The 13,473-nt window shown below is 42.3% G+C and overlaps 1 protein-coding gene across 1 annotated transcript in view; it reads right to left on the reverse strand.

The window, feature by feature from the left end:
- Positions 1 to 7,928: 7,928 nt before the first annotated feature.
- LOC144509779 (scavenger receptor cysteine-rich domain-containing protein DMBT1-like) overlaps positions 7,929 to 13,473 on the reverse strand; it is a 37,985-nt gene continuing 32,440 nt past the window's right edge. Inside the window, exon 16 of the mRNA XM_078238566.1 lies at positions 7,929 to 9,302. Within this exon, the coding sequence (XP_078094692.1) occupies positions 9,136 to 9,302 (167 nt within the window). The 3' untranslated portion in view covers positions 7,929 to 9,135. The remainder of the gene's footprint in view (positions 9,303 to 13,473) is intronic.

Genomic DNA, 13,473 nt, shown 5'->3' on the forward strand with positions numbered 1-13,473 from the left:
GCTGATGACGTATTAGGTAAAATAGAGCAGCAACAAAGCCTGATTGAAATTGAACACTTTTTGACCATGTATCAATCATCATGATGCCGTTGGCTCAGAAAGGAAAGATCACGGAACTTATTTTGCACTCCGATGATTCTCAATAATGTGCTAGGTTAGCTGGTTCAGGCTGAATGCTGGGTTCCAAGTGTTGCTATGGCCATGAAAGTCATATTTAAGTTCCGAGCAACTCTCAGTCTCTTCATTGGGTTCCCTAGCAACTGCCTAGCCATTTTTAAACAGCATTGACATGCCCAAAGGAAAGATAAATCAAGGATAGATCCTTAATTCAGAAGATAGAAAAAGCTGAAACTTCAGAAATGTGAAATGGAATCTGCTTTCTCTGAACTTGACTATGTTGCAGGTTCTATTTTAGCCATGAACAATCTGTTTTTTGTGCTTTGTATATTGGTGCCTGTGGTAAAAAGGTTGTTCTCCAAACATGGTTTTATGGTAATAACATGGAATAAAACACAAGATTACATAAAAGCCTATCAGCAGCTTCCAAACACATTCCTTGTCCATATATTTGTGTGTTCATAGACCTTGAAGAAAACCAAGCCGCAAGCACTTATTTTCAACATTTTTGGTCATCTTGAACGAATTTCTCATGTCCAAGTTCTGAATGACATGAATACACATGGGAAATCACGTCAAGGACTTTGGAATAAGCCAGAGTGAAAATCTCTCAAACTTCTCTCAGTTGCAATGGTACCATAAACTACAACATTTTCTGCATTGCACCTACATCTTTGGACGAGTTATACAGAAGATTCTGCTGTAAATCCGCTCCACCCCCCACCTCATCACTTGCTTTGTAAAGGGGTTTCTGCTGACTGGAATTTGGTGATAAGTACACTTCATGTTTTCCACTCTCTGTGCAAGTGCAGTGTACCAACCCCTGATCATAGAAGGTAAGCAATCAAAAACAGAAAAAAATATTAGAGTGAAAGCAAAACCGGGCTGAATGCTGAAAATCTGCAATAAAAGCAGATAGTACAGGTAGCATCAGTGGAGAGAGAAACAGAGTTAATGTTTCGAGTCCAATATGACTTTTTTGGGACAGGGGAAATATTAGCTTAATCAGTTGGTCGAAGAGGTTGCTAAAGGAGTGTCTCAAAGGAGGAAAAAATAATGGAGAGGTCTAGAGAGTGTTACAATCCCAGTTGGTGTTATAGCTGGATGGGAAGATCCCAGAGTGAAAACCGAGTTCAAAATACTTGTAACTTTTACATTTTTTTCAAAACCTGGAGGAACAGAGTCACAAGACTGTCGATATGTTTTAACAAAAAGAAAAAAAGAACATTGGTTAATGATGAAAAATTGGATTGTTATACATACTCATTTACTTGTCCCACCCTTACCTTAATAAATGCACACAGATCTTATGATTAACAGGGGTTACAAAGCATTTCTTTAACTTCAATTAACACAAAGTCCCTTTAAGCAAAAAAGATGGCTGTAGTCAAATACACTCTCCACTCTGAACCTCAAGTGAATGTCTATGGATTTCACTTCAGAATCCCCCATAATTATCACGAGAGTTTCCAAACTCCACTCCAAAAAACACACTTTGAAACCTTCTTTCACAATAATGCTTATATTAGCTATTTACATTCGGAAATCCAGCTCAAATCTTTTCCAAACGACTTTTTAAAACATAGCGTCCATTCCTTCCTTAACAGCGATCCAGTCCAGGTTGTACATCAAGTCCTTTGGGATTTCTTTGTCTTGACTGCTGCACAAACTGCTCGCAATTGTTTGAACTCTGGATTCCCAGATTTCAGTAAAATGGCACCAAGCATTTGATTGATATAAAAGGGGAGTCCCACAGTGTTCACGATTTACATTAATGACCTAAAGGAAGGAGCAAAATACAACATTTCTAACATGGCTGAGGATATTGTGATACTGCAAAGCGATGTCGACAGATTGCGTGACCGGGCGAAAGCCTGGCAAATGGAGTTTAACGTCGTGAAAGGTGTGGTCATGAATCAAAGGACAAATTATGATGGAGTGAGACTGCAGGTGAGTGAAGTACAGAGAAAGCAGTGCATGAATCATAAAAAGCCAGAAAGCAGGTCCAACAAGTAGTTAAGAAGGCAAACGACATTTTGGCCTTTGTTGCAAGAGGACTGGAGTTTTAAAATAGGGAGGTTTTGGTGCCATTTTACAAGGTGTTTGTGAGGCCTCACCTGGGATACTGCATAGAGTTTTGGTCCACTTTCCTCAAAAATGATATAGTAACATTGGAGGAAGTCCAAAGGAGATTCATCAGGCTAATTCCTGGGATAAGAGGGTCGTCCTATCAAGAGAGTGTAAATAGCCTGGGTCTGTACTCCTTGGTGTTAGAAGAGTGAGGCGTGACCTTATTCAAAAATAAGGAGCTTGACAGGGTAGATGATGGGATGTTTTCATCAGTGGGAGAATGTCGAACAAGGGGACATAGCTGCACGATAAAGGGCCGATCATTTAAAACTGAGCTGTATCGAAATTTCTTCTCTCAGAGGGTAGTGAACCTCTGGAATTCTCTGTCCCAAAGGGTAGTGGAGGCTGGCTCGTTAGAAATATTTAAAGTGAAGGTGGATAAATATTTGATCGATCAAGGAAAAGAGGACTCTGGGGAAATGACACAGAAAATGAGTTGTAGCTGGCATAGTTCAGCCATGATCGCATTGAATGGCTGGGCTGGCTTGAAGGGCCTGGCTTCTATTTCTTGTGTGGGTGGCACGGTGGCACTGTGGTCAGCACTGCTGCCTCACAGCACAAGGGACACGTGTTCGATTCCCAGCTTGAATTCACTGTCTGTGTGGAGTTTGCACATTCTCCCTGTGTCTGCGTGGGTTTGCTCCGGTTTCCTCCCACAGTTTGAAAGATGTGCTGGTTAGCTCCATTGACCCGAACTCGTGCCGGAGTGCGGCGACGAGGGGAACTTAACAGTAACTTCATTGCAATGTTAATGTAAGCCTTACTTGTGACTGATAAATAAACTTTAAAAACTTTTGTGTGATTGACCTCTGAAGTCTGCTGTTCAACTTTAAGTCTGATTTTTGTAATTGTCTCTTCTACTCAAAACATTTTGTTTAATCTTCCTTGAATTCTTCTTCCTTGAACCATTCTAAAGAGTACCTTGGTCTCTGTTCTCTTAACGCCAGCCGTCTTGAGGCTTTCATTCTGTCCCAGTTCCCTGGTTATCTGAACAGTATCTTGTTCTTTAGGAAGCCTGAAACTCCCTTGTCCAGTCCAAACTCTCCTGGCAGAGATGGGAAATGGCATCCCATCCCCAAATTCAACAAAACGAAGCCTTCGTACCATAAATGGGCCTCCAGTTGCTAAGCAACACGGACGTGCTTATGTCTTTTATGTATTCTTCACGCCCTGACCGTCTCTAAGCACAGGAGAGTCACATTTGGAATTGAAACCAACTCCCACACATACAATCACCTATGTCCAGCATTAATCTAACTATAGATTTTACCCACCCTTCCACAGAAACATGAAACTAAACCCACTTAAAGCAATACCTTATTTATAATGTTTATCAATTCAAATATAAATCCTTAAAACTACTTTGTACTCCTAATAGGAGAGCATCCCAGGTCTTAGGATTCTAACTGTGACTCTACTGTGCTTCGAGAGAGTCAGGGCGTGAAGAATAAATAAAAGGCAAAAGCATGTGGGTGTTGCTTCCAACTGGCGGCCCTTCTAAGGTAGGAAGGCTTAGTTTAGTATTAGTATAAGTAATAAGTAAGAGGTAATAAGTAAAATTACTTTAGTCTTTTAGACACTACCTTTGGCATTGCATGTGATAACTGCCGCTCCATTGCAAATTCTTTCGACAATGCTTTCTGGAATGGTTTCATTGTATTTTATGCGGGTCTGTCCTCCTGAAAAGAAAAAGGGACCTGATAGAGATATTTTTCAAAAAGATTATGGAAGGCGTTTTGTAGGAGATGTTTCCGCTTGAGGGTGCGGATGGAGTACAAAATTCGGGGCCATCAGTGTAAGATTGCCACTGCTCAATCCATTGCAAGAGAGACTTATTTTCTGTAAGGAGCAATTGAGGCAAATATTGATGCATGTAAAGGAAAATTAGATTAACACATTAGAGAGAGACGAATACAAGGACACGACGACAGAATTAAATGAGGAGGAGGAGGCCAGTGTGAAGCATGGATCAGCAGCATTCAATGGTTGATTTCGGTGCTTGACATGCTATGCATTTCCAGTGCAGGATTCAACGTGCACAGTTACTTCAGCCTTTTGCCAGACGAGGGCGCCAAGAGCCCATGAATGAAGAGTGAGATTTGTATTTGATGAACCAAAGCAAATACCCCCCAAAAAATTGGTCTAATCAGCACATTACTTTCCTCCAATACCCCTTTCACTGCAGTATTCTAAAACAAGAAACCCGCTGAACTGGGCATTTAGAATGTGGAGGTTGTGCAACGGAATTATCACAAGACATTTTGCCTGCTGGATGTGATTTGATTTATTTTATTATTGTCACTTTTATACAGTCAGAAGTATTGTTTCTTGCATACTATACAGACAAAGCATACCACTCATGGAGTACATCGGAGTGAAGGAAAGGAAATAATGCAGAATATAAAGTTACAGACATAGCTAGGGTGTAAAGAAAGATCAACTTAATATAAAGTAGGTGCCTTGAAAAGTTTGATATCAGCAAGGGAGAAACTGTTCTTGAGTTGGTTGGTACGTGATCTCAGCCTTTTGTACAATTTTCCCGGCGGAAGAAGGTGGAAGAGAGTATGTCTGGGGTGCATGGGGTCCTTGATTATGCTGGTTGATTTTTCAAAGTAGTGGGAAGTGTAGATAGAGGCAATGGATGTGGATGACTATGTATTAGCTGTGTATGAACCCCCCCCCCCCCCCCCCCGCCGCCCCACGACCTCGCGCTTGTGTCTGAAGGAGAATAAATCAAGTCTGCACAATACTAAAACAGAAATTGCTGGAAAAACACAGCAATTCCCAACAGTTAGAATCCGGTGAATTCATAATGGGAAACGAAGAGATGGCAGACCAGCTGAACAAATAATTTGGATCTGTCTTCACTAAGGAGGACACAAATATCATTCCAGACATACTAGAGGAAAGAGGGTTTAGCATGAAGGAGGAACGGAAGGAAAGCCTTATAATTCAGGAAATTATATTGGCGGAATTGCTGGGATTAAAACCCGATAAATCCCAGGCCCTGCTGCTCTGCATCCAAGAGTAATCCAGGCAGTGGACCTCCAAATAGTGGATACATTGGTGATCATTTCCCAGCATTCTATAGACTCTGGGATTCCAGTGGATTGGAGGATAGCTAATGTAAATCCACTTTTTGAAAAAGGAAGGAGTGAGAAACTGGGGAATTATAGACTGGTTAGCCTGACATTGGTGGTGGGGAAATTGCTGGAGTCAATTATTAAGGATATAATAACTGAGCATTTGGAAAACAGTGACAGCATTGGTCCAAGTCGCCATGGACTCAATAAGGGGAATTCGTGCTTGAAAAATCTGGAATTTTTTGATGATGTGACCAGTTGGGTGGACAAGGGTGAACCAGTAGATGTTGTGTACCTGGACTTTCAAAAGGCTTTTGACAAGATTCTACACAAGAGATTAGTGAGCAAAATTCAAGCTCAAGGTATTGGGGAAATGTATTGACGTGGATAGAGAACTAGTTGGAACACAGGAAGCAGTGAATGGGAATAAGTGGATCATTTTCAGAGTAGCTGGCAGTAACTCGTGGTGTACCACAGGGTTGAGTAGTGTGATCCCAGTTATTCACAATGCATATTAACAATTTGGACATCGGATTTGAATGTAATATCTCCAAATTTGCAGACGACACTAAGCTGGGTGGCATTGTGTGTTGTGAGGACAATGCTAAGACGCTGCAAGGTGACTTGGACAGGCTGACTGAGTAGGCAAATAATTGGCAAATGCATTATAATCGGGATAAATGTGTGGTTATCCACTTTCATGGCAAAAACAGGAAGGAAGATTATTATTGGCGGCACAGTGGTTAACACGGCTGTTTCACAGCACCAGTGACCCGGCGTGGCTCACTGTCTGTGTGGAGTCTGCACGATCTCCCTGTGTTTGCGTGGGTTTCCTCCAGGTGCTCCAGTTTCCTCCAACATTTCAAAGAAGTGCTGATCAGGTGCATTGGCTATGCTAAATTCTCCTTCAGTGTACGCGAACAGGCGCCAGAGGATTTCAGTGTTAGTGTAAGCCTTCTTATGGCACTAATAAATAAAGTTGAATTTAAAAATTTCTGAAAGGTGGCAGTTTAAGAAAAGGGGAAGTGCAACATGACCTGGGTGTCATGGTGGAAATTGGCATCCAGTTACAGCAGGTGGTGAGGAAAGCTAATTGTATACTGGCCTTCGTAGCAAGAGGATTTGAGTATCGGAATAAGGATGTCTCGCTGCAGTTATATTGGGATTTGGTGAGGCCACACTTTGATTATTGCGCAGCTTTGTTTTCCGACTGTGAGGGAGGACATTCTTGCGATTGAGATAGTCGAGAGAAGGTTCACCAGACTGATTCCTGAAATGGCAAGGCTGATATATGAAGAGAAACTGGATCGACTAGGTTTATACTGACTGGAATTTAAAAGAATGATAGGGGGTCTCAGAGGAACATATAAAATTCCGATGGGACTGGATAGGCGAGATGCAGGAAGAATCCCTGATGTTAGGGAAGTTCAGAATTAGGGGTCACAGTCTAAGAATAAGGGGAAGCCATTCAGGACTGAGATCAGGAAGGAGTTCTTCACTTCTTCACAGGTTTTGAACCTGTGGAAATATCTACGACAGAAGGCTGTTGGGGCCGGTTTGTTTGATATGTTCAAGAGGGAGCTGGACGTGGCTCTTGTGGTTGAAGGGATCAAGGGGTATGGAGAGAAAGTCGGAGCGGGATACTGAAACTGTATGATCAGCCATGATCATATTGAATGGTGGTGCAGGCTCGAAGGGCCGAATGGCCTACTCCTGCACCTGTTTTCTATGTTTCAATGAACTGGTTGCATCTGTGGCAAGCAGAAAGGAATTAATGCAAAGTCAATATACAGAGCGCTGACCTTTTTTCTGCTATTTACCCATTACTTCAACGCCATTATCAGCACCTTCTTTACTCTTTAACACTACTATTAACACTTCCTTTGTCTTGAGCCCAAAACATCTTTGTCCAGTCTCTCCTGCGTCTCACATATTCCTGGCCTATTCACTTTTCTCCACCTGCTCCACAAACCGTTACATTTCACCGTGTCTTTAACTCCGAAGAAGAGTCATAGGGACTTGAAACGTTAACTTTCTTTCTCTCTCCATAGATGCTGTCAGACCTGCTGGGTGCAAGTTTTCCCAGCGTATTCTGTTTTCATTTCAGATTTCCAGCAGCTGCAGCGTTTTGCTTTCATTTCCCTGCAGTATTACTGGTCTCTAATCTCTTCTCTGTCTCTTTGAACAGTGTTGCAATTTAGTTTCCTTTGGATTGCTAAGGGTTATTTCTGAATCATTAGAAGTCCTTGTGAGTTGTCTAGTGCTGTTTAAAATTAGAGAGGGAAGGAACAGATTTGCTTGTGCTGAAGTTCCAGCGTTTAAAACAATGGCCTCCCTCTGCTGGTTGATACTGGTACTTCAGCGCTTGAACTGATTATCAGAAGGATCGATACCACAGTCCATGGTGCAAACGTTCTCCTCAACCATTCGAATGGCCAAAAACTACAATAATAACCCCAAATTAAAGGGCGAAAATAAATTAAATTCTGATCAGATTATTCTGTCCACACTCCCAAATGTTGCAGTAAAAGAGAATTGCGATTGATCTCGAAATTGATGAATATGCCTGGATTGAATGAAGACATTGACACGGATAATGACACAAATTCCAGCCAAGGTATTTAATCAAACATTTGTATTGATAAACTCCCGCTACATTGTACATCATCACTTGTCTGTAGCAGTGTCTGGACAGCGAATCTATTGCGATGGAGGGAGCAGTTACAGTAAGTACCGACACAACAGACAAATCAATTATTGGACTCCTCACAGGTTCTGATCCTTTAGCAGGACATGAAAGCGCAAAGCGGTTACAAAAATAACACTCCTTGAAAAGCACTGGATCTTGACGTTGATCAGAGTTGATTCATCCATGCATTGCAGCGTTCATTAGAAACAAAGAATGATGTGAAATAAATTCTATTTTCGGCTATTGATTCAATAGAATACAGACCATTTCAAATAAAATATAGAGGGAACTGAACTCTAATTATTTCACAATGTAATATCTCAATGTATTCAGATAAAATGATGCTTATATGGAGGAAAACCTATTTAGCAGGTTCACACAGCTGGAATGGTTAATGGGCAATTTCACAGATTATTTCCTCCAAGTCTGTTGCATACTTCCGGTTATTACATCCTGCTGACTTTTAAACTGAAAAGCAAAGCGTTGAAAGTGAGGGTATTGTTAACTGTGGCTCAGAGGAAATGTCACCTCTGAGTCTCCAGATTCAACGCCCATCTCAGGGATCGAAAAAAAAACATGGACAGAGGAAGTGTTTCATTGGCGAAAGTGCCGTCTTTCAGACGACATATTGTACTGAGAGCCTATCTCCCTGCTCTGCTCTATATAAATGCATCTATCTGGAAAACGAGCCCAGGAACTTTATGGAGTTGTCCCTGGAGTACGGGTCAAAATTTATCATTCAATCAAAATTTTCGCACAACAGATTATCTGCTGTTTGTGTGAGTTTGCTCCGTACATGTTGGCTGGAACATTTCTTAAATTGCAATAGTGACAACAAATCGAACAGCTAATGGCGGTAAATCGTTTTGAGATATCAGACGGTCGCCAAAAATGCGAAAGAAATGCTTCCTTGCATGCTGAAGCAATTCCAGCCGTCATGCCGACATATCAAATGGAGTTTTTCTTAATCACTCAGAATAGTCCCACCTGTAATAGCTACCTTTGGGTTCATAGTTTTCTTGGATAACTTTCACTACTCTTTAGGTTTCGCCCGATGTTACAAACTATTCTCACCACTGCATCGCAAACACTTGAACAGCGAATAAAATAACGCGGTTACTCGTTTGATGAAGGTGTTATTACACAGTCATTGCCCACCCGCATTGCCATTGCCCGCAGCGGAAACTCCGGAGTCGTGAGTGTGTCAGGGTGAACATCCTCATCATTTCCAGGCATGGGAGGCAATGGTAAACCGGGATCAGCGTGACTCTGAGAGTTGTATTCTGCGGGGAGAAATAGATAATGGATTAATGATGCGACTGAGACAATAACATGATCTTATATGTCGACCGCGCCGTTAACATAATACAATACTTCAAGCTTTCATAGGATCATCTTGAAGCAACATTTGACTTATAACTGGAAAGAGGGATGGTGAGTCAAATAAATGTTTTTGCTAAGATCAAGCGCCCGGCCCAAGATGGCGTGGAATGCCTCATCTTGTCAGCTTGGATCTTGTTTTTCTCACTTGTGGGGACCTTGAATTTGATTCAATTAGATTTGGAATTTGGTTATTGGAGTAAGCAAGAAATGCATTTTGGTTTGCCCGGTCCATTCTGCGCATTTGATTTGTAACTTTAAGAATGGAAACTGAAGTCACAGCCAGCATTAACACAGCGATTACAATCGGTCCTCTTCAACAAGCAAGAATCAGACAAACACTGCAGAGCTGGAGAAACTTACAGAGAGTGGGGTGAGGTGATGGTGGTATATGAAAGGAAGAACGTGCATTTTAATATATGAACAGTGGCATCCAATGTCGGTTAGAAAACATAGGAATGATGGGTGAGCAGGAGTTGGAAAGAGTAATAATATTGGCAGAAGAGCTTTGATAACCTTCGGTTGAGGGAGCGAACTATGTTTTTGGTTAATCAGGAGTCCGTTGGAACAATCAGCTTGTTAGGTTCCAGAGGCAAGGATGAAGGTTTCAAAGCAAATTAAGCTGAGGTTAGGGTGGAGTCGGGCAATGTTGCAGTTCAGGTAATGGCTGGTCTTTCACATGTTGATGATGCTGTGTGCTTCGAAAATTATCTCTTGGTCCAATGTTACATCAAATGTTGCAATCAGCGAGCACGGGCTCAGAAAGCTTTCAGGGAGAGAGATGCAGTCACTAAAATAAACATTCGTTGTTCAGTGGACACGTCATCAGTCAGCCCAATATTTGATTGGAGGGAAGGTTTGCTCATCTCGTTCTGGCTATTGAACAGGCAGGCAGTCAGATAATTTAGTCACAGTGAAGGATCATACAATCCCCACAGTGCAGAGAATGGCCATTTGGCCCATCGAGCCTGCACTGACAACAATCCCACTCAGGCCGTATTTCCCTAACACCAGTTATGTAACCTGCTAGACCCCCGACAGTAAGGGGCAATTTAGCATAGCCAATTAGCCTAACCTGCACATCTTCGGACTGTGGGAGGAAACCGGAGTGCCTGGTGCCAACCCACGGACTCACGGGGAGAACGTGCAGACTCTGCATAGACAGTCATCCAGGCCGGGAAACAAACTCAGGTAACTGGCCCTGTAGTGCTGACCACGGTGCCACCATGCCACCGTGGTGAGGTAGGTCTGAGTGTTAGCATTTTAAATCTGCCATTGTGTTTTTGGATGTTGTCACGGAGGGGCAACGTGTCAATGAGAAATCGAAGGAGATCATGCCATGAGTGCAGACTGAGCAAGGCGATGGGGTCAGCCAATTTAGAAGTGTAGACTGGTGTCATGGTGTTTATTTAACATGTTACAGATTCTGTAAAGTAACCGTACTCTCTTAAAATGAGCATTGTGGAACTTAAATGGCTGCCAGGAGTCAGCTGACTTCATAAATGTAACGCTGCGAAGCTCCCGGCAATCTGCATGGATTCCAAGCAGACATGAAAATACTTCTGAAATGCAACACATTCTCAAAAGGATAATGGGTTTACTTGAATGTGTGATGGGTCACTTTCTATCCCAACAATTGTGGAAGTGTTGAGTTATTCAGGTTAATAGTTGGATTATTCAGTATTTAACGACTGCAGCCGGAAGACAATGGTTATGATAAACGCAGGCAAGTGGTTCCCAGTTTCCTTATCGATCCCTGAGTGGAACATGTTTGGCATTTTGAGACAGTGGCCATCTTGTTTTGCCTTCCAAAAGTATTGACAAGGCAGAACAAGCTGCCTTCTAAGAGAGAATTTCAAACCATCTTCAGCCCAGACAGGTGCCAAAAGCAGCAACTGGTATGTTGTAATGTAACTCAGTAGCCAGCTAAAAGTGTCACACCAGCAGAACTATCGAAAGAAAGCTTCTCTCCTCCATGTGAACACTGATTCCACCTACTGATCTCAGCTGCTACAGCAAGCACTGGCAATTCAATAATGGAAGCTATCAGAGATTCATGGATAAACCTGCAACCCCTTAACCTCACATTTAGGCAATGAAATATTTCAACTTTGGAAACTATCAGGCCGGCATTATACAAGACAGAGTGCATTTGCTTCATGTTTAGAAGTTTCCTTTTATCTTTATCTGGAAGACATCTTTGGTAGTACACACACATATGAACAAAGAACAAAGATCAAAGAAAATTACAGAACAGTAACTGGCCCTTCGGCCCACCAAGCCTGCAGCGACGATGCTGCTCGACTGAACTAAAACCTCCGACCTTTCCAGGGACCGTGTCCCTCTATTCCCATCCTTTTCATGTATTTGTCAAGACGCCCCTTAATAGTCACTATTTTATCTGCTTCCACTACATCCCCCGGCAACGAGTTCTAGGCACCCACCACCATCTGTATAAAAAAAAGTGCCTCGTACATCTCCTTTAAACCTTGCCCCTCGCACCTTAAACCTATGCCCCCTAGTAATTGACTCTTCCACCCTGGGAATAAGCTTCTGACTATCCACTCTGTCCATGCCCCTCATAATCTTGTAGAAGATCTATCGGTTGCCCCTCAACCTCTATCGTTCTACTGAGAACAAACCAAGTTTCTCCAACCTCTCCTCATAGCTAATGCCCTCCATACCAGGTAACATAACCTCTCCAAAGCCTCCACATTCTTCTAGTAGTGTGGCGACCAGAATTGAACACTATATTCCAAGTGTGGCCTAACTAAGGTTCTATAAAACTGCAACGTGACTTGCCAATTTTTAAACTCAATGCCCCGGCCAATGAAGGCAAGCATACCATATGCCTTCTTGACTACCTTCTCTGCCTGCGTGCCATTGTCAGTGAACCGTGAGCCTGTACACCCAGATCACTCTGCCTATCAGTACACTCAAGGGTTCTGCCATTTACTGTATATTTCCCATCTGTATTAGACCTTCCAAAATGCAATACCTCACATTTGTCCGGATTAAACTCCATCTGCCATCTCTCCGCCCAAGTCTCCAACCGGTCTATATCCTGCAGTATCTCCTGATTGTCCTCATGCTTTCTACAAATCCACCATTGGTGAGATGCACAAACTTACTAATGAAACCAGTTTGATTTTCCTTCAAATCATTTATATATATATATTACAAACAGTAAAGTTCCCAGCACTGATCTTAGGATTCCATATATACGATAGTAAATGTATCTTTTAAATAATTTCCAAAGCAATTATGTGAAATAAATTGAATCTCCCCACCCCCTAATAAATAAAAAGGCTTTACACACACACAACAAATACACTGTTCATGGGTGAACTTGGGGAACCACATTTTACAGGTTCTGGGACACAGAAATGTAAGGACGAGGAAGGACAGTCTATTTTTGTCGTAGACGGATTAGGATTAAAATTTGTGACCATGAATTGAAATATTTCAGTCGCATAGCAGGGCGCAAACCTAAGTCAAATGATTCAAATATCGAGTAGCAGGAAAGACGTGGCATGGATTTTTAGAGAGGAAAGGGAGGTTGGTAATCGAGCAGTAGTTTGCAAGTTTTTAGACGACAGGGCTCACATCGGCAGTTTAAAGAATGGGCAGATAAACTGGAGAGGGAGAAGAAACTGTTTGCAATATCGGACGGCATTGGGATGAGGAAGGATAATTCAGTCATTAATGTTTTAATAGCAATGACGTCGTGGGAGCAGTAGTTGGTTGTCATGGACAAGATTCAGTTCAGTTCAGAGAGAGTGTGAGGGGAGATAGGAGAGATACAAGAGAATTAGACAAGTTAGGGTCTCAATGAAGTGGGAACTTTGGAGGACGTTTGACCAAATGGGCTCAGGAAGAAAGGAAAATAGCTGGGGCGGCTGATCAGTTGAAGACACCCATGAGCTTCTGGCACTAAGGGTCAGAGAGGCTCACCATCCTGCAGGACTCTGTGTGAGTTCAATGATGCTGATCAACCACCTAACAGGGAAACTCTTGTGATTGTAGATTTTGTTTTTGAAGTATGTGTCTCCAGTGTTCCATTGGACAGCTTGG

Source organism: Mustelus asterias, chromosome 22 (assembly GCF_964213995.1).
Source record: "Mustelus asterias chromosome 22, sMusAst1.hap1.1, whole genome shotgun sequence".
In the NCBI taxonomy this organism is placed as follows: domain Eukaryota; kingdom Metazoa; phylum Chordata; class Chondrichthyes; order Carcharhiniformes; family Triakidae; genus Mustelus; species Mustelus asterias.